This window comes from Ischnura elegans, chromosome 7 (assembly GCF_921293095.1).
Source record: "Ischnura elegans chromosome 7, ioIscEleg1.1, whole genome shotgun sequence".
In the NCBI taxonomy this organism is placed as follows: domain Eukaryota; kingdom Metazoa; phylum Arthropoda; class Insecta; order Odonata; family Coenagrionidae; genus Ischnura; species Ischnura elegans.
In genome coordinates this window covers 5908709-5935588 of record NC_060252.1, presented here as the reverse complement: position 1 = coordinate 5935588, position 26880 = coordinate 5908709, and the positions used below count along the sequence as shown (strand labels likewise).

At 40.8% G+C, this 26880-nt stretch overlaps 1 protein-coding gene across 4 annotated transcripts in view; it reads left to right on the top strand.

The window, feature by feature from the left end:
• The window catches only part of LOC124161925 (growth arrest-specific protein 2-like), a 51112-nt gene extending 24452 nt beyond the window's left edge, over window positions 1-26660 (top strand). For 2 of the 4 annotated variants that reach the window (XM_046538190.1, XM_046538187.1), the window contains 7 exons: window positions 13709-13983; window positions 14356-14507; window positions 16055-16196; window positions 21857-22070; window positions 22893-23283; window positions 25233-25370; window positions 26370-26660. In XM_046538190.1, coding sequence (XP_046394146.1) covers window positions 13713-13983; window positions 14356-14507; window positions 16055-16196; window positions 21857-22070; window positions 22893-23283; window positions 25233-25370; window positions 26370-26576 — 1515 coding nt within the window. In that variant the 5' untranslated portion in view covers window positions 13709-13712 and the 3' untranslated portion in view covers window positions 26577-26660. Of the gene's footprint in view, window positions 1-7550; window positions 7703-13708; window positions 13984-14355; window positions 14508-16054; window positions 16197-21856; window positions 22071-22892; window positions 23284-25232; window positions 25371-26369 lie in introns of those variants that run through there. The other 2 variants (XM_046538188.1, XM_046538191.1) reach the window with 2 other exon arrangements.
• The last annotated feature ends 220 nt before the right edge of the window (window positions 26661-26880 follow it).

Genomic DNA, 26880 nt, shown 5'->3' with positions numbered 1-26880 from the left:
TAATTTTAATTTATTTATTTAAACAAACAACATGGCGGTTTGTTTACACTTTTCGTCTTACAATCAGTTCAAACCGATCTGAAAAAAAGAGAAAATGAGATGAGTGTGTGGTTTGGCTGCAGTAGTAGTTTATGACTATGTGTGGGACACCGTATAGTCGACGCTGTTTTATGGTCTCCTGGCTGAAAAATTTTAAGCTCGATTTTGTTATTTTATGTCAAAATTTCGACAGTTAATGTAAAAAATCGTGACGAAAGGCATGGATCAATAAAAAAATAATATCTTAAATATCTGTACCAGTTGTATTCGCTCCGAGAAATTGTTGAAAAGCTTCAAAACGAGAGACAGATTTATGACTCGTCTTTAGATGCTAGGGTTCGGCCATTATTTTTCGGATATCAGTTTTTCCTGCCAAAAATTTTCACATATGTTCGCATGATGGTGATTTTAACGTATTCATTCAGTCAGTCAACGGTATCAGTCGATGAAATGTGGAACCGCTTGGTATGATGAAAAATAACAAGGGAATTGCACTGTCCAAAGTATTTCTTTTATTTCGATGCGTTTCATCGTCATCGTATTAGGATAATTATTAATTCGTATCAGTGATTAATATTTCGTATATAATCGTATTAGGGTAATTATTAGGATAGTTTCTCGAGAGATTGCCGCTGCGCCGATAGATATTATGAGTGTGTGAATTTATTTTGTGCCCAGAATAATACAGCACCTAGGTGTTAAACTTTGCTCTCAATAAATTATTTTTCGTTTCTAACCGACTAACTACTTTTGTAATTTTAAATACATAATTTAAGAACGAAAACCTACTGTTTCTGATAAATAAAAAAAGGTGCAACATATGATATACCGCCATAACATGCATAATAATTTTTTATTACGCTCAATTTGAACTATTTAAAGCATGTAAACCATAAAAAAGCATTGTTACCAGCAAAGCATTATAAATCCTGGATGACAAAAAGGGTCACTGCACCCTCAACGAACGCTTCATTGGCCCAAAGAATTTTCGCCCAAAGTGGCCTAAGATAAGGATGCCGGTAGCTACAGAGGACTTCTCGTCCTCAAGACATAAAGTGAACTCTTTTTCCATCGAGCAGTTGATTTTTGAAAAAACAGAACCACTAAGCAGTAAACTGGAAAAGTACCACGGGCGAAATATTACGGCTTCACGCAAACAAAGCCAATTAAATAGAAAGACGAAATATTACGTCCATGGCAATCAGCAGAAAGATTAACAGTACGTAATATTACGTCCATGGCACGCAAAGTGTTAATCGATTTTCAGGCAAAAGTCTTAGAATTCGAATGAGAATAGCTTCAGTGACTGGTCTAAATGTGAGATTGTTGACAGTGCATTAGTCTCTTTACTTATTATCTTTATCCGTTATTGATTCCAGTTGTGTGAGTAGGCAGATTTGAAGGACGCGCGATTGAAAGTGAGATAGTAGATAGGCCGGAATGATTTATTTAATGTTCCAAGATTTGCTCTTTTGCCCTTAATTTGCCAGGAATAACAATTATTCAGCATTCAATCGACATTTCTGGAAGCCGTATGCGGTTAAAAGTCTTGTTAGTGCGGAAAATGATGGGCATATGACTAAAAATGTGCATACGGTGAGTGATATGTTTATGGCCAGTTTCGCGTGTACATACATTCATCCAGTTCCTGGGAGTAGCATCCCATACATAGAGCAGCATTTTCGCTCTCTCATCGGTTGACCCCTTCATACCACAACAGGGAGGGATTAAAATCGTCCTGTTTGTTTTCGCGGCGATGCGATACTTCGCATCAAATGAAAATTGTCACCTCATTTAAAAAAATAGAGACTCATAATGCGCAAGCATTGCATGTGGAAGTGGTGGCATAAAGGCTTGAACTGGAAAACTGCGAAGTATGCATCGTAGCAACGGACTTAGCCCCAGCCTCCTGGACCACAATTGTTGATTTCTCCATGATGAAGTGAATAATAATAAAACGAACTTTAAGTGCATTTCTCCGAAAATCAGAGGAGACGTAAATATATCAAGTTAAATACGAAGAAACAGTCCTCTGTCTCGTACAAAGAACCTCAAGATCTTTATCTTTCGCGAATTCTAGTAATTAAGTCTGCAATGAAGTTTTGGAGGGCCGCCATAGTTGCCAAAGAGGAGGATATAACCCTGATTATCATGAAGTATTAGTATCACAACGGTACGAATGAAATCGATAGTTTTAAGTGAGATGTTTTGGCACCTATCCGTTACAAATAAAGGAAATCTCGCAAGGTCCACTCAACTTATTAACTGGCACTACATACGAGCATATGGTCTCCAGCGCAGAAAGACTGCATCCGTGAACTTGATAAAATCCAAAGGAAAGCTGCGCGCTGGGCTTAATTTACTTGACAAATGTAGAATGGATACCTTTAAGAGTGACAAGGAGAACATCATCCCACTACATTTCCAGGTCCGACGGAAGCGATAAATTAAGAGAGATATTTTGCCGATGTATGGGCATTCATTTTTGCTTCGAACAATAAATGACTTCAATCAATTCTAAGCGGAACTTGATAAGAGAGTATATCCTTTTTATTTGCTGACGGCTGTGTACCTTACACCCCCTGCCACACGCCTATTGAGGCGGCTTGCGGGGTATCATGTAGATGTACTTTGACGTCATCTCCAAGTGTGCCTATGCTCATTTCTTTCTGTCTATTTATGACAATGGGCAGTTTTTATTGTTAGCATTGGGTCAGGGAGATGAGCGGCTGTGATGTGGGGCATATCCCAATTGTGTGGGTGTGTGAATAATGAGGTCTCCCTGGCGATGGAAGCAGAGAAGGGGGGGGGGTGATTAGAAGACAGTGGAATGGGTGGAGTCTTCTTGGAATGGTTTGAAGAAGACAACTTTTCGATTTTTCCGCTTGACCCAAAAATGGGTTGGGATGGTGTGGGCAAGATAAAAGTCACCAAGCAAACCCCTATGATTTATTTGCAACTCGGAGTGTCAGTCAATACATTTTGATGGAACACGCAAGATTTCTTTTAGCAATCACAAAGTTATATGCTGATTCATTTTAACGTTATTTTGTTGTGAACATAAATTATGCGGATTTAATGAATGTTAAGTTTTATCATCACCGTATCATCATCATCGAAAGTCAACAGTCCGAAGAAAGGTTTGAAGCAGCTCTCCATTCTCCAATTCTCGTATCAGCTAATCTTTTAACACCCCGTCATTCTTCTCTCCACTTGAAGACGACATTAGCGAATCACTGGGGAAAATGTCGTCAACCGCACAAATTCCGACTGGCAGACTTCTGTTTTCGTTTCCATCGTGTTGATTTTCATATTGTATCTACTTAGTCATCGTTCTTTACGATTTAAATATAACTTTCTTCAGATCCTTCTCTTTGGATATTCTCTTTATGGTGAATATTCACTCCTAACGCTTCCTCCTTCATTTCATTTATAGTTTTCCTGGTGAATACATTGAAAATTATTAGAGGTAGTGCAAAAACCTTGTCTCACTACTTTCCTTGCTCTTGCTTCTTTAGCACTGGGCTCAGATTAAATCACTACTCCTTGCTTTTTGTGGATAAGTGGATACTTTTCCGGTCACTGTAGTGGCTCCGTTCTCTCTCAGGATTACAAACGTCGAGGGTGCTTGGTAGATTTCCGCCGCTTGCCGTTGCACACGGATTAGTAGACGAATATAGACATATTTACTCGAGTGCAGGTTTGAGGTATCGCGAGCGTTACGTGGATTGGAGAGCAAAGCTTTTCATCTTTCTTCCCGCTTCTTCGCGGCTGTTATCACAACTTAGTCTTTGTAGACATTGTGGATAATACTCCGGTCATGGTGGAACACGGCGAATTATTCCGCGATCGCAAGCATTGCGATCCTATTGAATGCCTTCTCTGAGTCCACAACAGTGCGATGAATGTCGGTTTGTTCTTCTCCATTCTCTTCCCTACGAGCAGCCTTAGGACAAATATTGATTCTCCTGTTTCTACTGAAATCAAATTGGTCTTCCTCATCGAGTTATTTCTCTACCGTGAATTTCCCGTTTAGTACATGTCGCTGATGGTTTTATTGTGTTGATTAAATGCCTTCTCCCTCCCCGTGTAAATGAAAATTCTTACTTAGTTGTTCCACGCAAAAAAAACTTTATTTAAACGTCCTTAGTTTCGAAGTATAGGCCGGATTTTAGAATAGAATTGTATAAAATATAAATTACTATTAATGAAAACATTAGCTTCACAGCTGCATAGGGCGTTCATGGAAAATATTACCGTATACTGGACGTCTTCTATGATTCATCTGCAGAACTATGACAGCACTCAGCCGCACGATATGTTTTGGAATGGAGTTGAGTTGTTTCTTAGCCTCATCGATCTCTTTTCCGGACTTAACTTCTCAATTCCATGTTAAAATATCCACGTTTTTTTCAATTCGATGTGTCTTCTTCCTAGATTTACGGTTAGAACGAACATAACACGCTTGTGAAACGCACTAATAAATACATCGTATTTTTACGTGTTTCGGCTCTTCTCTTACCACTCGTGCTCTTCGCGATGAAAAATCGACGGTCATATCCCTTTCGCTGTCTTTATTAATTCAAATTAACTTCATGACGTCACCGACTATTGCCACCGGGTCACCGCTCCTCCGCTGCTCCTCGGCCTCGCGCAACTGCCTCACGCGGTTCCTTGTAATTTACATTCTAATGAGCGATACTTTCCGTCTATGATCGGATCTCTATGAACGACTTAATGAACCAGAACTTTAATGACGTTACTAACTCATAAAACAGGGGCGGCAACTTTTTCATTTTCTTATTTTCACGTTATGAACAATGGCTGTAGGACGAAGACTTTTTTGTCCTAAATAATCTCTACAATGTGTTTACCAAATTATCTTGTTAAATTGCGATTTGGGGTGTGGGTGAAAGACCTCACAGTCGATTGTGATGGAGTTTAAAAAATAAAGACACCCGCACATTTTCGCTTTTCCATCCGTAGCCTAATTCTCCCGCTATTAGCGAGGACAACTCACTGCCTTAAGCTTTTTCGCATAGAAGATGAATATTATAAAGGAAAGTGATTGATTAAGCTGGAACCTTTCGGTGAAATAAATTTCTACAGAGTTTTACAAAGTCATTTTATTTCCTTGGATCATAGATATGCGGTTCCACGAAGTGAAGCCTGAAAGTGGGTAATATGTTTATGAAGTTGATGACGTAACGAGCTCTTGTGGAGCGGATCGCCGCTTCCTAGCTACCCCTTCCATGTTTCGTTGCTGTTCACACTCGAGTGAGTGATTCCTCTCCCGAAAGATTCTCCGCGAACGAGTAAATGAACAAGAGTGACGTCACTAACTCATTGAAAGTGAGCGGTGACTCATTTCTAACATCAAACCAACGCGAGAATAGGTGAATGGGAAATGAAGATTTCAATCAATCAAATTCTTCTGGTGGTTTGCTTATTCGGATCTGAGTGAATGATCTTATTATAATATCGCTACTCATATGAATACACTTGAAAGCATGTGATACTGGTTATCGTCGTCGAAAAAAACTTGAATGATTGTTATGTAGAGTTCCAACTTCCTTATCTGTTTGAGGTACAGTAGGTACTACGGAAAAAACGTACGCGGAAAAATAGATTATATTGAATGAGGATCTAGTGTCAGATCGTATTGATTGCAGTGCACGACGATCGGTGAGGGAATTGTGGTCATCATCTCCGAAGAGAGCAAGGGCAGAATAAGTTCTCGAGGGGGTTTACTTGAAAAAGGCGATGAATTCGGGGGGATTCACTTGGAGGGGGTACTAAGGCACTGCAAGAGTCCTCTATATTCCATCCTCAACACTACTCAGTCATCAAGTCGTGTCTGCCATTATCAGGCATAACACTTATTAGAGTCTTATGAGAGGAAATGGACGGATATCATATTGTTTCTTTTTATAGGTTTATTGAATGTATGAAGATCGTGCGGAATTCATCAAGAGTTTAGATGTTTTCCGGAAGCTGTAACCAAAGTAGAAACATTTGAAGGGTGACAACAATGGGTTTGATGGAAAAAATGTGAAAATGATGCATGCAGTTATAAATACGTTGGTACTGCTGACGACTGTCCATTTCTCATAATTTCATAATTTCCAATTGAAATTTTGAAAATAAACGAACTCCATACGTATCGTCGACTATTCTTCGACACAGTCCGCCATTAGTGATTTGTGTGAGATAATAGTGGCCCGCAATGACTCCACTTCGCAGTTAATGTACAAGGCAATCTATAGGACTCTGGACAGTACATACAATAAAATGCAGGAGGGGGGATTTTAACCCCTTGATCAGCGGCGAAGCCACGGAGGGGGGAGGTTTCCTGGGTACAGACCCCTCCCTTGAGCTTTTCAAAGAGGCGGAAAAAAAACTTTATGTACTTTGTTTTAATAATTACTCCTACAAAATTGCAGTTTTTGAGTCCTAAAAATCACGTTTTTAAACATCAAAAAATCTCAAAATTTCCCTGCACCCCCCTTTGCCCTGTGATGTTTTCCGTACACCCCGGAAGGGCCCCCAAATCCCCGGTAAACCCCCCATTTCAAAATCCTGGCTACCCCACTCGACCTCTCCTCTTGATACCGCCTCGAAAGAAAAACAACAATAATCGGTGACTCACGCTGCTGTCGAAGCCAATGGAATCTTTGATGAGAGGTTATTTAATAAAAAATAAATTATCATTCTCCGCATAGAAGACGAAATTAACGTGGAAAGGTAGATTCACCGAAGTTTCTTCGATGGTTGAGGATCGAAATGCATTCGCTGATAAAATCTTCATCGCCTCAACGAAATACAATTCGTTATAGATCTATATGCTATCGGAAGTGTTTGCTTGGTCCCTTATTTGAATGCGTATTAGAAGAAACGGCTTGGAGTAAATTTAAGATATGATTTAATTTCTAAATTGGCCGATTATGATGAGACTGAAAAGGAAAACTCTAGTTATTATACATTGTGGTTATAAATTAGTATAATAGGAATAAATGTGCTTTAAAATTAGTAAATAGCTAAAAAAGAATACGACGGATAATAAGATAGTTGGACGCATTTACTTGCGTTAAAAAGGATCAATTTTCAGCTAGCTGTGTTGGTTCGTTTTTGGCTAAAAAATAATAATAGAATAGTATATTATTGTAGTATTTGGATTGATTTGTTATTATTTATAACACAATGAAAAATCCCTTAATTATGAGAAGCGTGCCTCCGGCCTTTCAGAGATCAATCCTGTGGGGAAATGGACCAACGATAATTCCTTCGAATTACAACGGCAAAGATTTTGGAAGACTCGGCCATGCAAATAGATAATGGACTCGGTATGAAAATAGCATAGATGTACTTTAATTTTCGGTGTCGCCTCTTCCATTGTTTACTGTGGCTGCCTTTGGAGTATTGTCGCGGCGTGACGTATTCCTTATCGTTGACTGTAGTGGCGCGCTGCTCTTCGCCTGTTTATCATCGTCTCCTTGGAGATTGTCAGTCTCGCTATCTTCGTGTGGGCTTAAGGAGTGAGGAATTTCACGAGGAAAACTGTCGCGATCTTGAGACGATAATGACGAGGAAATGCAGAGGATCGAAATGAATTTTAACGATGATTGTGCCTCGTAGAATGCATCCAAGTGACCCACTGGCCAAGGTATGTACCACCACTTGCTTAAACCTGAATTTCGCACAGTACTTGGCCGTGCCAATGCGAGGGAATTTTGGCAAGGCAACATTTTTCAATACTATACCGGTAATGCTTGAAACCATCGTTTAAGGAATCACACGTAATAACGATACTTGGAATTTCTCGAGGTTCGCTTGGTTTTGTAGTTATGTTGCGATGGGAAGCTGTGCTTTTCCTAGAATGGAATGAAAACGTTGATGTAAACAGTTTACAGGTTCAATTCAAGCTTGAAAGAGAGCAACCTAGTATAAATCGCCGGGTGGACGGCTGCTTGGTCCAACTGGGAGCTAAAATGTTACTACGGCCGCGCACCAATGATGAGAATTAGCCTACCTCGGGCCATTCGGAAATGCCACCTTTCTCATGAACGACGGAAATTTGAAGTTCATTCATTGAGCTGCTCAATGAAAGGTAAAAAGACCCTGTTTTTTGGGCTGTTGGCTCAGTTTTGTATACCGTTCAATGTCATCCGCTACGTGGCCCTTCTATGATTTTGTAGTAAATGGAGGTATTTCAAAAATCGGACCCTAAGATTACGATGAGATTATAAAGCTAAAATAATGTGATTAGGAAAAGAGAATTCATGGGACGGCGGAGAGTTTAAGCGTTGATTCCTTGCCCATAAATCCGCGAATTGGTCGTTATAATGATAGAAATATGCAGTATCCAGCACATGCAACGGTATTTATTCATTATGTAATTATTAGATGGAAAATTCGGTGTATGCCACAACGAAAATTCGGGCGATCAGTGGAAAAAAACCATCATTGTTTCGTGGACGTAAAATATTTATATTTTTGCTGTGCACATGCATAATCATTCCATTGCCATTCCATTCCGTACAATACCTATTCCGAAAAATGATGGGTCCGACTCAAGCCCCACAAGATTAATTCCTTACATGTGGACATTAAAGATTTTGCTGCTTTGCGGTAAAATTTCGAAAATAAGTAATTAGAGTAAAGATTGATTCCGCTATGCCTCTTTCGAAATTTCACCCCTAATGGAATACCGTACTTTGAGAAAATATATGAACGAGTTCAAAGTGCACATTCGTTATTAATTGAAATAGAGGTTCTATTCTCGAATGTCGCGAAATAACGTGATAATGCCATGGCAACACTTTAAATGTCAACAAAACACCAACGTAAAGCGATGCTAAAACCAGCCGCGGAGGCGGGGCGTGAGGCCACGACGCGTCGCCAGCGCCAACTTTTTCTTGCGGGAGACAATGAACTGCGGTTTTGTTGACATTCTAGCCGGTCAGTGAACGAAGTGTATACGGGGGCGAAATTTTAGTGACATTTTATAACGTCAAACATCCAAAATTTGGAAATTGATGACTAAATTTCACCTTTGGTGATATTCCCGAATAGCCTAGATTAGATGCCAGTAATGACACAATGCCCCGATAGGATGCCAGCAATGATGCAGGATTTCATTCCAGCCTGCTAATTCGGGATCGCCCGGTACTTGACCTTGCAGAAGTCCTTGTTTAATGTTACTAATACTCGTCCCAATATTGTATGATTCAGGCTTTACTTTATATGGCACGGGTGCCAGCGATTCCCCAAAATTCTCGAGATAAAGAAAAATTGGTCCACATAAACGTGGAATGTCAGTGCAAGTAGTAGTTGAATGCCTTCCAGGCGCGTCGAATAAGAAGTGGACCATTTCTCTGGCAAGAATGTTTTTATTCCGTCCTTGAATACTGGAGGCAATCCAACAGAAAGAACCTCAAATTTGTGCGCCCAAGGCAAGAGCGAGGAACAGAGACCAATATTTTATTTTTCCTGTTTTTGCACAATGACAGGCACAACGGGCTGTAATTACCCGGTGGCCTCATTGTTCAGAGCATCCTCTGTTAGCTTCCCGTTGCAAACAATGGAATGGGAATGAAATCTGGATTTGGGAGTCCTAAAGTTACGTGGAATTTACCGGGATCTTGAAATATGAATGTCGAATATCAAAATAAACGTTCGAAGTGTTTGTCATGAGATTTGACAAGTATTTTATGCACAGATTAAACTATGTTTAGAGTGGAGCTCGGAAATCTATATTAACTTTTTTCCATAAGCTTTTAAATCTTAATTTAATTAATCTTTCCCTGGTTTCTCTGTAATCATACATTTGACCAGCTCAATGGTAAACATTGGCGGAGAATCCAAAGTGGGTAATGTAGCATTTAGTGCTCATCCTATGCTTTTCAATATCGAGATAAAAACTTACTTGTAGTTGCTTGGAAATAGGTTCATGTGGGATGCCATGGAAGGCAGTTGGGAAAACAATGAATGAATGCACAAAATTTCATTAATTTATGTGAAGGAAATGATCCATTAGGAATTGCTGTTTTTCTGGCGAATATAAATTTGTAAAGTGGTATTCAAGGGGGGCGATCAATGGACAGCTTAGAAGTAACTAAAATTCATGTCATTTACTACGTGAAGAATTTTGATTATTTTAATATGGATTTTAAGTTGGGCTCATAAGTGAATCTCTACATTGAGGATTGCAAAAGATGTCTTTTCTTTTATTTACATAAACAAATGGGAAGATAACGGCGAGCCCAAATCATTGCATGCGTTATTTAAGATTTCAATGTGAGCGTAAAATATAAATATTTAAAAAAGTAGTGAATTTTGAAGATTACTTGTGATTTACCACAAAGTATCGCATTTACTTTTCGTATGGGATTTTTCTCTCTCTCTTGAACCTCTTTTCTTTCGTATTTTAGCCAATTATGACTCCATCATTCATCAAAAATGTGCACATATAAGATATAAGCATAGAAAATACCTTCTTTTGTACTCCACATCCTACTTTTGCGGAGGTATTTGCAAAATATTTCAAATTTCGTTCTTCTAGTGGAAGAATATCGAAAAGATTTCGTTCGTTTCGTGGGTTTTTATTCATTTATAATATTATTCCTTTGCATTAGTTGAGCTTATTATTTTATCGTATGCATCTATTTGATGGATTTTTGGTTTATACAAGTATTTATGACATTTTCACTAAAGTTTTAGTCTCATCTGCAATGGGTGAGTTTCCTTTCCTTTCGGGAATCGGCTTAAAAATTTCGCCCTGCCGTCACTGTACTAAGGGACTAACTGTAAGTTGTAGTGCAGGTGTTTGCGCGGCTTCCCCCGCTGGAAATTTTAGTATTTGTTATAATGAATGTACGTATCCCTTCCCTGAAATATTTACACTCATTGTCACTTTTTATCAGTTAGATTGAAGTCTAATTCATTCGACGGAAGAGTAAAATCTTGCACCAAACTAAGGCAAATACCGGCAGACACCCATATGTCACATCTGCTAATAAGGAAGAGGAAAGACGCGATCATCCCCGGGCCGTTTATGAAAAATGGTCACGCCGCAGTGGACGCCATCTATCATTCATGTATGGACTAACAGCAAACCACCGCACTCGCTCTAGTTGCTACTCACAAATAGTTACTAATGAGTTGAGTGCATGGCTACTTATACTCTGTTCCTTTTATCTCTGCGGGCGAGCTGGTGTGGCCAAAGCAAGTGGAGATGAGGGGAGGGAAAGTTTATCGACATGCGACTTTGCCTTTGGCAATCAGCAAACAGTAAGCGTGGCCTCAGTGAGTCGCTCTCAGACCTCCGCCGAGTGAACATCGTGAATCTGCTCGTGGAGCAGTGTTGCCAAACCTCACGCGTTCTCCTTGTATGTGACTAACAATAAGTATGCCTTCCACCAACGGTGCCTCATTCAGCGCGGTAGCTGACAATGTCATGGGCTTCTGTGAAAGGATTATCCCCAATGACTTCCAAATGAGTAGGTTATTGTCCCGGCGCCGGGTTAAAAAAACCTGTGGCCACCTATGACTCACATGTTTTCAGTGACAAAGTAGGGTGGCTATGTACATTTGGCAACGTTATGTTCGCTCCTCCTCTCTGTCTTGGGTCTAACCCTCCCCTATCAGCGAAGCCATCCGAGAGTGTCCGGGCTCTCACGAAATCTCACCCGCAGACATAAAGTGAATAGACTATAGCTGCGTTGTTGCCATTTCCGGAACTTTTTCTCCACTCCGTGTGCATATGGATGCGTAGACCAAAGAGGTCGTATACCCCAGCAATTAGGTTTGCACAAAGAGGATTAATAGTGAGGTATAGAACCTTTCGAGCTTTATTTTTCATTTGAGCGTGTCAAGAGGTGTGCCTACACGGCAGGATGTCCAACCACAGAAGTTGTATGACGTGACGTAACAACCGGTAGTGAGAAAAAAACGCAAAGGACGCGTCGGACACAACCAGAAGTAGCACTACGGGCTTTATGATCATGAGATGCCCCTACGTACCAATTTTGGTTGCGTTCTGGGCTTCCGTATGGAAATGCATAGCGGACCGACAAACATACATTCTTTTTTGTAAATAGATTTACCGTTGCAAGGTTAGAGCAATGAAAAAAGATAAAGATGTAATGAGTTGTCCTAGCGAATGATGCCTTTAATTTTATTAATCCTGAAAGTGCTGGAATCTCACACTCCTTAAGGTTGATTTAATGGGGAATTCCACTGAAAATGGATGATTATGCGATTAGAAAAATATCCTTCTTGCTGAAAATTACAGTGAAAGCAGTTCTTCTCTAACCTGCGCATTATTCGTAAAATTCCAATTTGAAAATTGTCTTTGAATCTTGCGCTCCAAACGATCCATCTCATGTTGGCTGATCGTAACGTCAGAGTCCAGTAAACAATACGTTTACGTGGTGCCAGTAGAGAGTGGACTATTTGTCCCAGTTTTAGAAAAACCTATGTATCTCTCTGTACAATTTACTTTTTATATGTTAATTTCATCATCAGTTATGTGAAATATTTATCCTGAATATTTGATATCCTGAATTGACAGGTTTAAAGAATGTATGCATGCTGAAAGATGCAGCACAGTCTTGACAAATAGCGCATCACCCTTATCTACGGCGATTTCCACAGTATTAGAAAATGACTATGTTAATCTACCTTCAGAATGTTCCCAGAATGCGTCTTTTCGAAGTCGGAGTCAACCATTGCGCAATACACGCACCGTAAAACCATTAAACTATTCACAACTTTTTTCGTTCAATTGTATTAGGCTCAACTATGTGGAAATTAATACACGAAAATGAAAAGGAGACTTCTTTGATTTCCACAGATTTATTTCGTCCGTACGACATGTTTCGACCATAGAGTTCATTATCAAGTACTTGTAGGGTTCTTGTAGCGTACTTGATAATGACCTCTATGGTCGAAACATGTCGTACGGACGACATAAATCTGTGGAAATCAACGAAGTCTCCTTTTCATTTTCACAACTTTTTTCACGCACCCTTCAAGTTATGAATCATTATCATCGTAGATGTTTGTTATTGTCGTTATTGTTTTGTTATTGCCATGGAGCGAGTCTGCTAACTCGCCTTCTGACGTCACAGGGCGTTCTTGTAGCGCGAAAGAATTTAGTAATTTTTTCGAACTTTGAAGCTCTCTAGAAATAATAATATTGGGAATTGTGAAGTCATATTTCGCGTACGTTAATAAATTTAACTTACTTACCTAGGTTACATGTAAAAAAATTACCTTTTTAATTTTATGAGAGCACCCCATTATTGTTATTTTTCTTTTATGGTCCGGCTTTGATCAGTGGCGGATACAGATGGGGGGTGCAGGGGGGCGCGCGCCCCCCCCCCCTTGCGGGTCCGGCTGTATTGCCGAACATTGCAAAACCACAATTGTAACTTTTTTATATCATAAGATGGCATTGTCTTTTACATGTTTATAATCACTTTAAATAAAATTGTCTTATACTTTGCCTGTGACTTGATCATCTCTTATTACGATAAAAATAAAGACAACTCAAGATATGTTGCGCCCCCCCCCCCCCTTGAGTTTTTTCTGTATCCGCCACTGGCTTTGATTGTTGTGTGACGTGAGGATCTCCCTGCTTCAGTGAGCACGTGTTTGCGTGTTTCAGGGCGATGACGTCGTGGCGCTCGGGTCGTCCGCGGCCCGCGTCGGCCACGTGGTCGGCGGTGGCGGGCCCGGGGCAGGAGGTGGGCGTGTCCAGCCCCGGGCAGCGGCTGTTCCTTCAGCAGCAGGAGTACTCGACGGGGCTGGTGCTGCCGCCCGGGGCCCCGGAGACCGAGGAGGAGTACGTGGAGTATTACCAGGAGCGCATCCTTTCCTCGCAGGAGATGCAGCTGTACCCGCTCAAAGAAGACCTCGCCGAGTGGCTCAACAAAACGCTCGGTGCGTGGCCCACGACGTCGATCATACCCACCCAGCCAGATAAAATCACATCACCTGAATAAATATATGAAAAATACCAGTCAAAAAATGAAAACTTCTCTGCTTCAAATTAACCTGCCGAATTCCAAAAACTCTGGATGCAAATCGCACTAAACTTCTGAATCACAAAAAAAATCTTTTACTGACATATCATTTATTTTTAATGGCTTCCTCGGAAATTCTTTCGTATCAATTGCAAAAGCAAAGTTGTGCAAGCGGACAAATGAGAGTTAATTCAAATTTCATCCAATGCACCAATTTAATGCTAAATGTATATGCAATCATTGTGATGGACATTGATAATAAGGGTATCAGACTCGTTATTTGTTATAGAGATCGTTCCAACCTCTTGCTTCCCAGAAATTGACTACATAACTGCGGAGAACTTTTTGGATGCGCTGGACAACGGCATGGTGGTGTGTCGCCTGGCGCAGGTCATCCAGGAGAAGGCGCAACTGGCCGTCGAGGCGGGAAGGTTCCCTGGGGTAAGCGTCTGTCTGAACCAAAGGTCATCTAATCACCTGCGAACCACCAGTGACGAATGAATGAATAGAGTAGAATGACTGATCACCTATCATGTTTGACCCGTATAGCTTTAAGAGGATACTACAAATTTAGGGTCGGGTTGTGAGAGATTTGACCAATTAAAAGTTGCTAGTTGTCTGAAATCTCTAGATTGCACTCTTAACACTATTTCGAGTCGACGCCTACGCCGACCTTGGGGTACAGCCCTCGTCTGCTAAACTGAAGTCCGCGGGTTTTTAGGCCCGCCTGGGTTGGTTACCCCTATTCAGGGCTAGTGTTTTTGTGATATTCCATTGTTATTTGTTGTTGCCCTACTATTTAAATGAATAAGCAATGATGATGTTTTCGGTCAGACTAATATAAATTAATGAATACGCGTCCATTACGGGAAAGGCGGTGTCCGCCATTGGTAGGCGGGGGAATTTCCCCCTATCGTCATATGGGGAAATTGACAGATTCCATGTTTTTTTAGATTCAATGAACGTATGAAGACCGTCGGGCACTCAAGGCGAGTGGAGATGTTTTCCGGAGCATGTAAGAAACAAACTGCGAGCATTTGAAAAGTGATAACAACAGGATAGGCGGAAAAAAGTGATAGTCGTTCATGGAGTTAATGGATTTTTTTGCTGACGAATTGTCTATTTCTGTTAACTTTCTATCGGAAATTTGAAGATAAACAAACTCCACACGTCCCGACGCCTTTGCTTCAGCACGGTCCGCCATTAGCGATGTGCCCAACAAAGGCGGGCTGCGACGACTCTACCACGTGGTTATTATAAAGCTGAAAAGAAAACATTTATAAGCGTGCATGCATGTGCCTCCCCGTTAATGTTTGCGCAGCCACCTGAAAAACCGAATCGTTTTCGAATGCATGTGTTCCTACTGTAATTGGCTTTAGGAGATACACTTTTAAATTTCAGAGATTTAATTTCCTTAGTTCGACCAGGCAGTGGATTGATTAGAGTCGTATTTTGTTCGAGGGCAAAACGTTAAACTTTTATGTCGTTCCTGGTGACACAGTTTGGTTTTATTGTGATGTTTTCCATGTTACCGTGAGAGAAATATTCTCTTAATTGCTCATGTAGAATGAGCCTAGCTCGTGACCTCCAAGTATCTAGCGGCTACCGATCTAATCCGTAGAAAAGTTGTGCAATGCCCTCCGTTCGACTGCAGCAGCTTTTGATGAATTCCCACCGCTTAGAACTTTATTTACTATTACGCCAATTTGGCGGAGACCGATCTAATCCGTATGAAAGTTGTGTAATGATATCTGTCCGCTCTCAGCAATTTTGGAATAATAATGTCATTAGGTGTTTAAAGTAATTTTTCGTTATTTTTCCATTTACCAGCGAATTAGGATGTTTATTTCGTAGTAAAAAATTCCCCCAGTATAAAAAGCATTATCCAGTGCGGCCCAAAAGGGAATTTTCTCTCTAGTGCTGGGTAGAGAAGTAAGTGATTAAGTAAGTGCTCGTTCGAATCGCTTCTTCTTTGTTTTATTTTGCAGCCTGCTCCGACCATTCGGCCTCGCTTCTGGGAACACGCGGCTCGGCGCAGTTTCTTCTGTCGGGACAACATGGAGAACTTCATCAAGTTCTGCCGGAAGCTGGGCGTCCACGAGAATCTCTTGTTCGAGAGCGATGACCTCGGTGAGCACTCCCTGCCATACATCTGCCACGAACGGGAAACCTCGTTCATCACAACATCGGTTGGAAAGCAAAACATGCACCTCCTATACCACTCGCAAAAAGAATTTTATTCCTAAGCATTTTTTATCGCAATTTTTTCCCTAGCTGAAATTATTTGTGCATCGATATACCTTTTTTTAAATTTCCAATTAACAACTGCTACAGAAAAAACTCTTTCGTCGCGTCATTAAAAACAGAAATAGAGAATGATGCGAATTTGTATTGCGAGTCACTGAATTCGTTGTATTAGGGGTACTACTGTCAACTAATTGATGCAAACTGAACATTTAACTTGTGTATGGAAGTTTTTTTCTCGTACTCTGTAACTGATGGATTTATCCCCTAAGATATGATCTGAAAGGATGGCAAATGTGAAGGATGATGTATTCGTTCACTCAGTCCCGAAATTGCAATTCATCAACAGAATATCTGACTCAAACTTAGATCAAAAGGTAAGATAAATCACGACGAAAAAAATCTTCTTCTTTAAGCCTTCCTCTCATAATTTTAAAATGAAAAATAATCTATAGTTTCCGCCCACCGCTAATGAGTTGGTGACGTCAAAAGAGTTTCGGCCGATTAACTCGTTCCGAGAGAATTGCTCATTGGAGGAAGGAATTGCTCACAAGAGTGTGAACAACAGAGCCACTCTATGGCGAATGAAGTCCGATGACTGCTAGCACTGTGCAGGAAGGGTGTGGAGGCATCGCATGTCACCCAGATATCTTGTCTAAGAACACGTGCGCGCACACACCGTAACTCATTAACCCATTACCGGCCGAGTAAAGAAATACTTGAAAATATATAATTTTTTCTCTTCAATTTACCTAATAACATGCTAAATAAGGTATATTGAAAATATGGGCCTTCAAAAAAATTTGCTTATGGTAAAAAAAAAATGTTGCGTTTTCGCAACGTTGGCCGAATCCGGTATCTATAGGCAGTTATGCAACCCGCAATACATTACATTGCCGTCTCATAGGAATATGCTGTTATTACTGTCGGATATAATCCTATACCTTTTTATGCCACGTGCATGACAAATATTGTCATATTGGATAAATAAAATCCTTAGATATTATCTTTCCAGGGAGATGTTTTTGTCATTTGAACTAAATCCACTATAAAATAGACATGCTTTACGGTTTGAAAGAAATAGTCAAAGCGAAAATTTTCTCTGAAGAGCATGCATTTCACATTTTTTCATTGACTTTAATTTTATCATTGCAGATTAAATTACAACAATTAATGGCTAATTATGAAATACTCAAGCATTTTGGGTGCAATGGAACATAAAATTTCGAACATTCATACATAGTTTGGCTTTTACACTGTTTCGGCAACTACTGGATTTTTTTGCCAAATTCGTCCTTTCATGCTTCACGAGTCCGCGATGAATTACATGGCCTAACTTTTTCGATGTTTATGGACGCGAATTGTATAGGAGTACGTCATCTACTGACTGATTCACTTCACTTTTTAGATGCGTCCCTGCTAGATACGATTTGAAGTCTACCAGTGAAATTTACTTCCGTTGCATAACCTGTACAATCTCCTGGCGTTAGTGCAAACACTGTTGATAAGCTAGGACCTTTTTTCCCCTAAATTCTAATGCGGTAATTTGCATTTGCATTATCAAGTAGGCCCACACCTCCCATGTATTTATCATACTCCCCAATAACACGAATAGTATTTTATTTTATTAAAATAGAAAAGTATGTGAAATAGTATTTTCTTTTTCCTGCTGAAACTTTTCCCTATGCCCAATAGAAGCGAAAAACTTGTATTTCTGTCTACAGGGACAATCTAGTTATCATTCCATCGAACAATAATAAGACCTTCGGCTTTATCAAATGTTTGTTTTCATGTTCCTCTCGGTTTCATGTCGATGGTTTTATTATATTCTATTAGGCACTCCTCCGTTATATTTACACGGATGGCTCCAGTGACAAATATTCCTTTTTCTTTCAAAACAATAAATAGTCTTCAAGATGAAAAGAAGTTATCGAAAAACATACGATGATTCGAGGGATCAGGGATAACCTTGAGAAATTCCAGAATAACACTTGATTCCAAGCCTAAATTTCGATGGAAGTAATTTTCTATCACCTGGTTGAACCCTAAAACCGTCCGAATAACATAAGCATCAAAGTTAAAAGCAAAATCTGAAAAGCTTGTTTTAAAAGAACATTTATGCACTGCAGTGACCAAAGTAAGGTACCACTTGCTCATTATTTCAAAATTTATGCGTAAATATTCCGTATTGTAATAATTTTTATTTCAAGTCGTCAAATTGAGGTCATAATTTACAAATCTGTCATTTTTGTCCAGACAGGAATTATCTGAAAAGTGGAGATTATTTTTTATTTATCTATATGTTTTATATGTTCTATTTATCTATATATTTATTTATATGTTTTGGTTCAATCATTTCCGAACCAAATCTACGCCTTATCGTCTGCATTCACCCAATATCCTGTTGTGGAAGTCGGTGATATCGCTGAATCGTGAAGTAAGGAAGGACTGATTGAATGGATCGGATTGAATGTACAAAGTTTTGTGTTCCATTGCACCGAAATGCTTTCATGTAATTCATAAATAGTCATTATTAGTTGTAATTCAATCTGCTGTGATAAAAATATCAATTAAAAACTGGAAAATACGTTATCTTCTGTAAAAATATTCACTTTGACTAATTTCTTTCAAGCCGTAATGCATCTCTATTTTATATTGGATTTAGGTTAAATAATGCAGCATCTCATTGGAAACATAATATCTAAGAATTTTAATTATCAAATATGACGATATCTGTCAAATACGAGTCATAAAAAGGCGTAGGATTATATCCGACAGTAAAAACGGCATATTCCTATGAGACGGAAATATGTGGTAATGCGGGTTGCATAACTGCCTATAGATACCGGATTCGGCCAACGTTGCGAAAACGCAACATTATTTTCCGGATCTGATTTTCGCTTAATGTTGACTACCTGACGAAATATAAGCTGTAATATCTATTAATTGAAATTTCTACGTCCACATGGACGAATAAAAAACTTAATAAAGGTAATAGTTACTCTTAGGAAATATTATTTATCTTGCTTAACCAGAGACTAGAAAATTGACGCATTTTGAGTATTTTTATAAATATCGAAATATTTTTTAAATGTCATTATAATCTCACTAAAAATCAGTTTAAATAAATTTTAATCGAAAAAAGCGAATTCTAAATTAATAAAATTCGATTGAAACATTTTTTTTTGCATTTCTCAATAATGTTGCGTTTTCGCAACGTTGGCCGTAAATGGGTTAAGCAACTTAAGAGGGAAAGTAATGCGGCCGCCGTGTGTGACAACGTCGCCAGGGGATGATGTGGTGAATGGGCTCAGCTATCGGCCCTAGTGACGTTGATAGTGGGTGAATTAACTTTGTGGACGTTATGAATGGTAAAATAAAGGCGTTTTGTACTTTCCACACTTATTTGAATACTTTCAACATGTTAAACTAAAGTTAAACGGCAGTTGCGCTTGAGAATGACGTAGAATACGTCGAAACCGATGGCCGATCATTAAAATAAGTGTGGAAAGTGTGTGCCTTTATTTTTCTATTGGCCCTAGGGTTCGCTTGGTCCCTTTTCAAGCTGTCATGTCGAGCATATTTTGCCGTGGGAACTGTGGTGGAAATTGTCCGTACCGAAAATAAACATTTACCGAGTTTGAACGTGCGTAAATAGTAAACGGTTACAATGCAGTTTACACTAAAATACGGGAGCATATCCTTTCTCAAAAGGAAATTTTCTCCATAAAAATACGAACACATGAAATAGTAATGGTTTAGCGTGGTAATTTTAGTGAAATGGCCCACTTAGGTTGCTGTTGGCTCGATTTGGTGGTATGGTGCCCCTGAATCACTGCTCTCTGATCAACACCTTATCAACGCGTGTTGCATACGTTCAGGGATATGTACATTCCAGCATAAAATTAATTATGGTACGTTCAAGTTTTGCAAGTACACCCAATGGGGGAGGAGGGGTACGAGTTGGCTTACGTTTGTCGCCGTTGGTTGAGTATTTTGGACTGATGAGCGATTGAATCAATCAGAACACGTGTATTAATGTAAAAGATAAAGAAATGGCAGAGAGTACACAGTAATACACTAATAATGGTTGTTAATGAATTATTTTATTCATTTTATTAACTAATGAATACTACGTAAGAATTTTTAAACTGGGAAATGGATAAGTGTCGTAGGCAAAATTTCTTCCAGGAATACTTACGAACAGGTGAAGCTGATTATGAACTGAAAACATTCCTGAAAACAGAAGAAATTTTTTAGCTCTTTAGACGTAAATGGTATTCATTACGATTTTTTCCTGAGCGTAACTTTGACACGGCGCTAAAATTTTCTTTCCTTTTATTTGGTTGGGGATCGCTCGACGCATCACCTCTTTTTCAGCGGTATTTCGTGACTTATTGCTTGTTCAAACGTAATGCTATTGTATTGAAATTTCATAGTATATAGTGTACACTGGTCAACATTTATCTTAAATACGAAAAGCTGATTCTTCCAAGGAAGAGCCTGATTCTGGCCTCAGGTAGCGACGCTTTTCTCCGCGGTAGTGAACCGTGAATTCATGATTTAGCACTCCGAAGATTGGCCTGGTCCTCTACTCTCAAATCTCGGTTGATATTTTCTCGCTATCTTAATTCTTCAGTTTTACATCCTCAATTACCTGCTCCATATATCTCTCCCTAGGCTTCCCTTGGCCGTTCTTCCCTTCCTTTTGTCTGTAAAAGACAATAGTCATCAATTACAGAATAGTGTGCCCGTAGCACTAGCAGTTCCAGTTCGAATGCGAAGATGGTGCTTTGTAGTTTACAGTTGTAGTTTAACGCCACAATGTTTGGTAGCACAAACCACTGTTTGATCCAAATCATAGGAGCCGAGAAATAAATTGATCAGAGTTACATTAAATGCGATGGTGGTTGGCGTAACATGGTGAAACTCCTTCATGATGCACAAAGGTTAAGAAAACACTTAGCTGTTTCACAAAATAAAATATATTGCGACCGGTTTCGATACAGCGTATCATCATGCTCAGATGATGATACGCTGTATCGAAACCGGTCGCAATATATTTTATTTTGTGAAACAGCTAAGTGTTTTCTTAACCTTTGTGCATCAGAGTTACATTATTTGAGATGCATTTCATTGACGCTCAATGCTCGAGGTCCTTCTCAAGACGTGATGATTCGTAGTTTCGTGACTTAAGTCGGGTAGAGGTCATCATTATTTCATCGTTTTGAGTGAGAATTCCATATGCTCAGTGATTCCTACCACATTAATGCATCAATAGGCTTTTGGTTGTAGAGTCTAGGTTAGGCCAGTCGTCTACAACAGACTGCCTCGAATTTTGTTGGCTTAACTGTAAGTTCATTCACACTCTTGCCAGCATTTCCCCTGGCGCATACTTGCCCACTTAGCGAATACTTGCGTCTACTGCTGGAGTGAAGACATTTTTCTGTTTTCGCGAAGCCCTCATTTAGAAGGTGTCGGGTTGCATCTTCGTGTCGTGTGCGCATTATGTGTGTTACATTGCATGGTCTGGTATTGCGTTGCAGTGCTCCACAGTCAGCCCCGAAACGTGGTGCTGTGTCTGCTGGAGGTGTCCAGACTGGCGGCCCGCTTCGACCTCGAGCCGCCGGGCCTCGTCCAGTTGGAGCGGGAGATAGCTCAGCAGGAGGAGCGCGAGGCCAACACCAACAACAACTGGAGACACAGCATCGCCGTCGTGCCGCCCGCACCCAGGCCTGCCAACAAGATGCGACACAGCAGGTCTGAAGCTCTCTCTCCCTTAGGCATTTATGATTAATTTTTTATCGCTTCAACCCAAAAACTTGGTTTTGAACAATTAAATTTTACCAATAAGCAGTGCTTTTAGACTTCAGTGCATCTTGTAGTCCTCGATTCTCGGTTGTTCATTGAGTCCCTTGTTACCGGCTTCCGTTCAATTACTCTTCCAAGTGTATCACGTGTTTTACTTCGGTCTTCCAGGCAGGCGGCCGGGTAGGCTCGCGCTGTGACGTATTTTACGGGGGTAATCCTCATGCCTCCCTAGGCAACCAAAATATCATCTCTGGGAGTATCTTAATGTCGCTCTCTTCTACTATTCTTGCCGGATTCCATTAAATTCCCCTCAGGAACGTGACACGTGGTCGTTCGTGCCGTCCGCCATCTTTGCTCCTCGCAAATATTTATTTCGCGGTGGTTATCTACCATCTCCTTGAAGCGCCGTCAATATCATTTGGTACATTGCGTCACTGTGATCCTTTTAGTCGCTTATTGTCGGTTGCCTTTTAATATTCCCACTGTGTGTGCAAGGTGGTATACGTCATATGACGCGCGCGTCGGTCTTTACGTTGGCCGCCATGTTGGGTCTACGCTGTGACGCATTTAGATGATTTTATCCCGTTACTTCCCTCAGGGAATCCTGATTAAAACCCCTGGCACTATCTCCCTGATGTTCTCTTGGCATATTGTTGACGGCTTCCATTCAATTTCACCGCGGAGCTCGTCACTTGGTCTATTGCGCCGGTCGCCATGTTGGCAGAGTGACGCAAGCGTGCCACGTGACCGCGTGCCTTCCCTCCGTTGCAGTTCGTCGTCTGCACTGTCGGCGGCGTCTTCCTCGGGCGGCGGGGGTCGAACCAGGTGGGGCGGGAGCGCGAGCAGCAGCCCAGGGCCCCGCGCCCCGGGCAGGCCCCGCTCCGCCGACCGTCGCAGCCTCGCCACGACGCCCGGGGCGTCCTCCGAGGGTGGCGCCACCTCCGGCCACCGCCAATCCAGCAGCGGGCGCCTGCGTCGTGCCAAGAGCGAGGGCGGGGGGCGAGGGGGCGGCGGCGGTTCGGCCATTGCGGCGGGGGCGGAGGAGGACTGGTCTTCGTCGGTCGGAGGCAGCGAGGCCTCGTCTGTGGCGGGGGTGGCAGTGGGAGCCCGGGGGCTGGACCTGTGCGCCCCCAAACAGGAGATCACCGAACTAGACCGAAGGGTGAGTCACATCTCAAAGGATGCAAAAATAATTGGACTTCTTGCACAATAATGTAATGGTTTTAGCAACATTTAAATTTTACATCACAAATTTACAATTCTTTATCTCTAGCTGATTGGATAAATAATTCATTTTTGAATGTGTTAGAGGAAAGCACGTATTTGGCACTGCAGAACTTCGATACTATGATTTCATTTACAGAAAATGCATTGCTTCATCAACAACTTCATAGATGTACACAGTGACATAACTAGGAATATTCTTTGGGGGGAAACCGCACCCCCAACCCCAGGCAACAGGAGGTCCAGATCACCTCAAAAAGTTTCTTTAGTCACCAGTGAGTATTCTGTGACTCGTCTGGCTGCATGATATTAATGAATGATCTTTAACTTTAAGCAGTGGCGCCAACTCCATGGGGCCTGAGGGGGCCCGAGCCCCCTCAAAAATTTGTTATGGGTGCGAGGAAAAAATGTGTCAGGCATTTCGATTTTCCCCGGAGTGTCCATATATTGAGATTGGAGTTATCAGGGTTCTAATGTTGATCATATGACTTCTCTAAAATGCTTAAAAAACTAAAAACTCACTACTTATAAAATTTTCCGGGGCAAGATCCCCGGTTTGGGTCCCCCAATATTTTTTGTAACCCTGACTTTAAGCAAATGCAGTAACAAATGTCAAGACTAGACTAAATGATTTTTTATTTGGGGAGGCTTTTGGGGGGAGCTATCCCCTCATCCCCCCCACAGTTATGTCACTGGTTGTACATCTGTGTAATAAATGCTGTTTGTATCAACTGCTTATCTGGAACAAAAATGGAGTGGTTATAAATTTCTAAAAAATTCAGTATATTCTAAAGTGTCACCTGAGAGTTATGTTTTAGTTACGGTCTAAAGACCGCTTTACACGGGGCACAGAATTGTGCAGGTTAGAACTGCATTAATTTATAAAATGGCGTGTATTTGCACGAATGCATGAATGAAATTAGAACAGGGGCTATTTTGCTGTCTCACGTCCACACATTCTCGCATGTGTTGTGGCATTTCACCGCTTTACATGACGCAATTTTGACTACGTCTTTGTACACACGTCAGATTGTGCAAGTTCGTGCCCCGTGTAAAACGGCCTTAATGCATCTCCTCATGGTTACAAATGTAATAACCAACAACATCAACAAGTGTATTTAATTTGTGTTGACTGATATAAATATGTATGACCAAGGGGAAAGCTTCTTCCAACAATCCTCTTGTATATTCTGCGAAAAATACCTATTTAAATTGATTTCTCTTGTTAAAATTTAGTTAATAAATGTAACCAAGAATATAGCATGGAAAATTATGATATAAGAAATTAATATTCTCTATAATTACTTCACATTAATTAATTATGCATGCATATCAGTATGGTATATTTTGCATGGACAATGTGTCAGGGAGGCCTCCCACTTGGGGAAATTAGGTTTCATTATGGAGTGTTCACATGCTAGGTTTATTGGTTTTCAAGTAAGGATTTAATTTGATAATACATATTGTCTTTATATGTATGCACTCGCTTGATGTGTTTCTTTTAGATAATGCATATGTACCCACCAGTGGCATAACTAGAAATATGCTTTGGGGGGGGGGGGGGGGGGGCTACAGGGTGACTCCTTCCCTCCCCCCCCCCCCCCAAGCAATCAGGGTCTGAGAAAAAAAAAAAAAAATGACATTCCTGGATATGCATTGTACTTCATTTTGGTACTTAAAATTTAACTTTGAGTAGATGCAATAATTATATATCAAAACTAGGCAATAGTTTTATAATATTTTTTTTTCTTTGAGCCTTTGGGGGGGGATTATTCCCCCCCCCCCATAGTTATGCAACTGGTACCCACGGATGTAATTTAAATAGAAAAAGGTTGTTGACTTATTTCTTCACACGGGATGCTGATGAGAAGGTTTCTCCGTCAACAGATCTTGCTGCAGGTGCAACAGGTGGCGAGAATGTCGGAGCGGCGTTGCCAGTGCCCAGCGGGCAAGTGCAGCCGACTCAAGGTGAAGAAACTGGGAGAGGGCAAGTACAGCATCGCTGGCCGAAATGTCTTCATCAGGGTGAGCGCACACACACAGCAATGTGTGCTTTCTCAATGTTATCCGCACAGATGAATGCAGACAGTTTAGACTTTTGAACACTTTGACTTTCACACAATTTATTACATTGCTGATTGGTACCTTTTACTCCATTTTTGTGTTCAAATCTCTGACCTTCGTACACTCAACATCCATATAATTGTGTGGAGGTGATGCTTTTTGCAATTCATTATTAACAGGACCACCACTTTATTTAAGCTCAAAGGCTGGGAATGTGTTGTTATGTATTTCCAGTTTGTCATGTTGTGATTTAGGAGAATTCATTGCAGTTATGGACTGAGGATGAGCATCAGTAAATCACTCCCTTGAGGCTTGGAATAGCTCAAGCCAAGGCTCTGAGGTAACAAATAGAGTCCAAGGAATAGCATAATAATTCAGATCATGTCTATGACACTTTGTTATTTAAACTGCAGGTGGATTTTATGATAAAGAAGTGTGGAATGTGCGAATTGTAATAATTTAATTACTTCAGTCACCTATCCATTCAATATTTTCATCGCATTGATCTGAGGCAATTATTGCAATTCCATGGGCTGCATGTTTTCCCTGAAACTATACCATAGGGCCCAAACAACCATCACCTGTTAATAATTTTAACTCTGTAGATGTTAGGATTAAGTATGTACCTACTTTTATCTTTGATTTCTATGTTAATAGAGATCTTTAAAAAATGGATTGTTCAGACGGGTGATGTTTTGCCAATGTGAACTTGTATCCTTGTAGGCATGAAAAGGTTAAGCTAGCCAATCTCAGCTACTTATATCGTTGGCCTAGGAAAACATTGCTTGCGAAGAATTAATTTGCCTATGGCTCAGGTTTGTGTATCATGGATGTTACAATTTATGTACACACATACATGATACTCGATCCAAATGGTCTGATGTTATGACAAATATGTGGTTTGGGTCGTATAGCCTCCAATGAATGTGATCTTGATGAGTTTCTCTTTTTTATCCACAGTTGCTCAAAGGGCGCCACATGATGGTGCGTGTGGGTGGAGGGTGGGACACCCTCGAACACTTTCTGGTGCGCCACGACCCATGCGCTGTGCGCGTTGTCTCCAGGAAGGGCGAGGACTCTGGCACTGCGGACGATGCGTGCTCCTCGTCCTACCTGCACATCCGTGCCAAGTACCGGAGCCCGCCACTGGATGGCGTGGGCTGCTAGGCATGCGCAAGCTGGACTTGTGTATGCACAGATTATGCACCACTGCCGGTGCTGCCACCTGGTGGAAAGAGAGAGTGCACTTATGCGTCACAGGGTGGACAAGAGTGACTGAGTTGCGTGAGCGTGTGTTTCGAGCGTGTGTGCGTGAGTGTGTGTATGTGTGGAATGGTGCTGGCTGGCTGGTGCTGCTCCTTGTGGCTGTGCGCTTTGACTCCTGGGTGATACAGGTGAATTCATGGAGAAGTGTACATTTTGTGTGCTACCAAGGTCAAACAGTGTGCTGACTCATGAACATGTTGCCAAT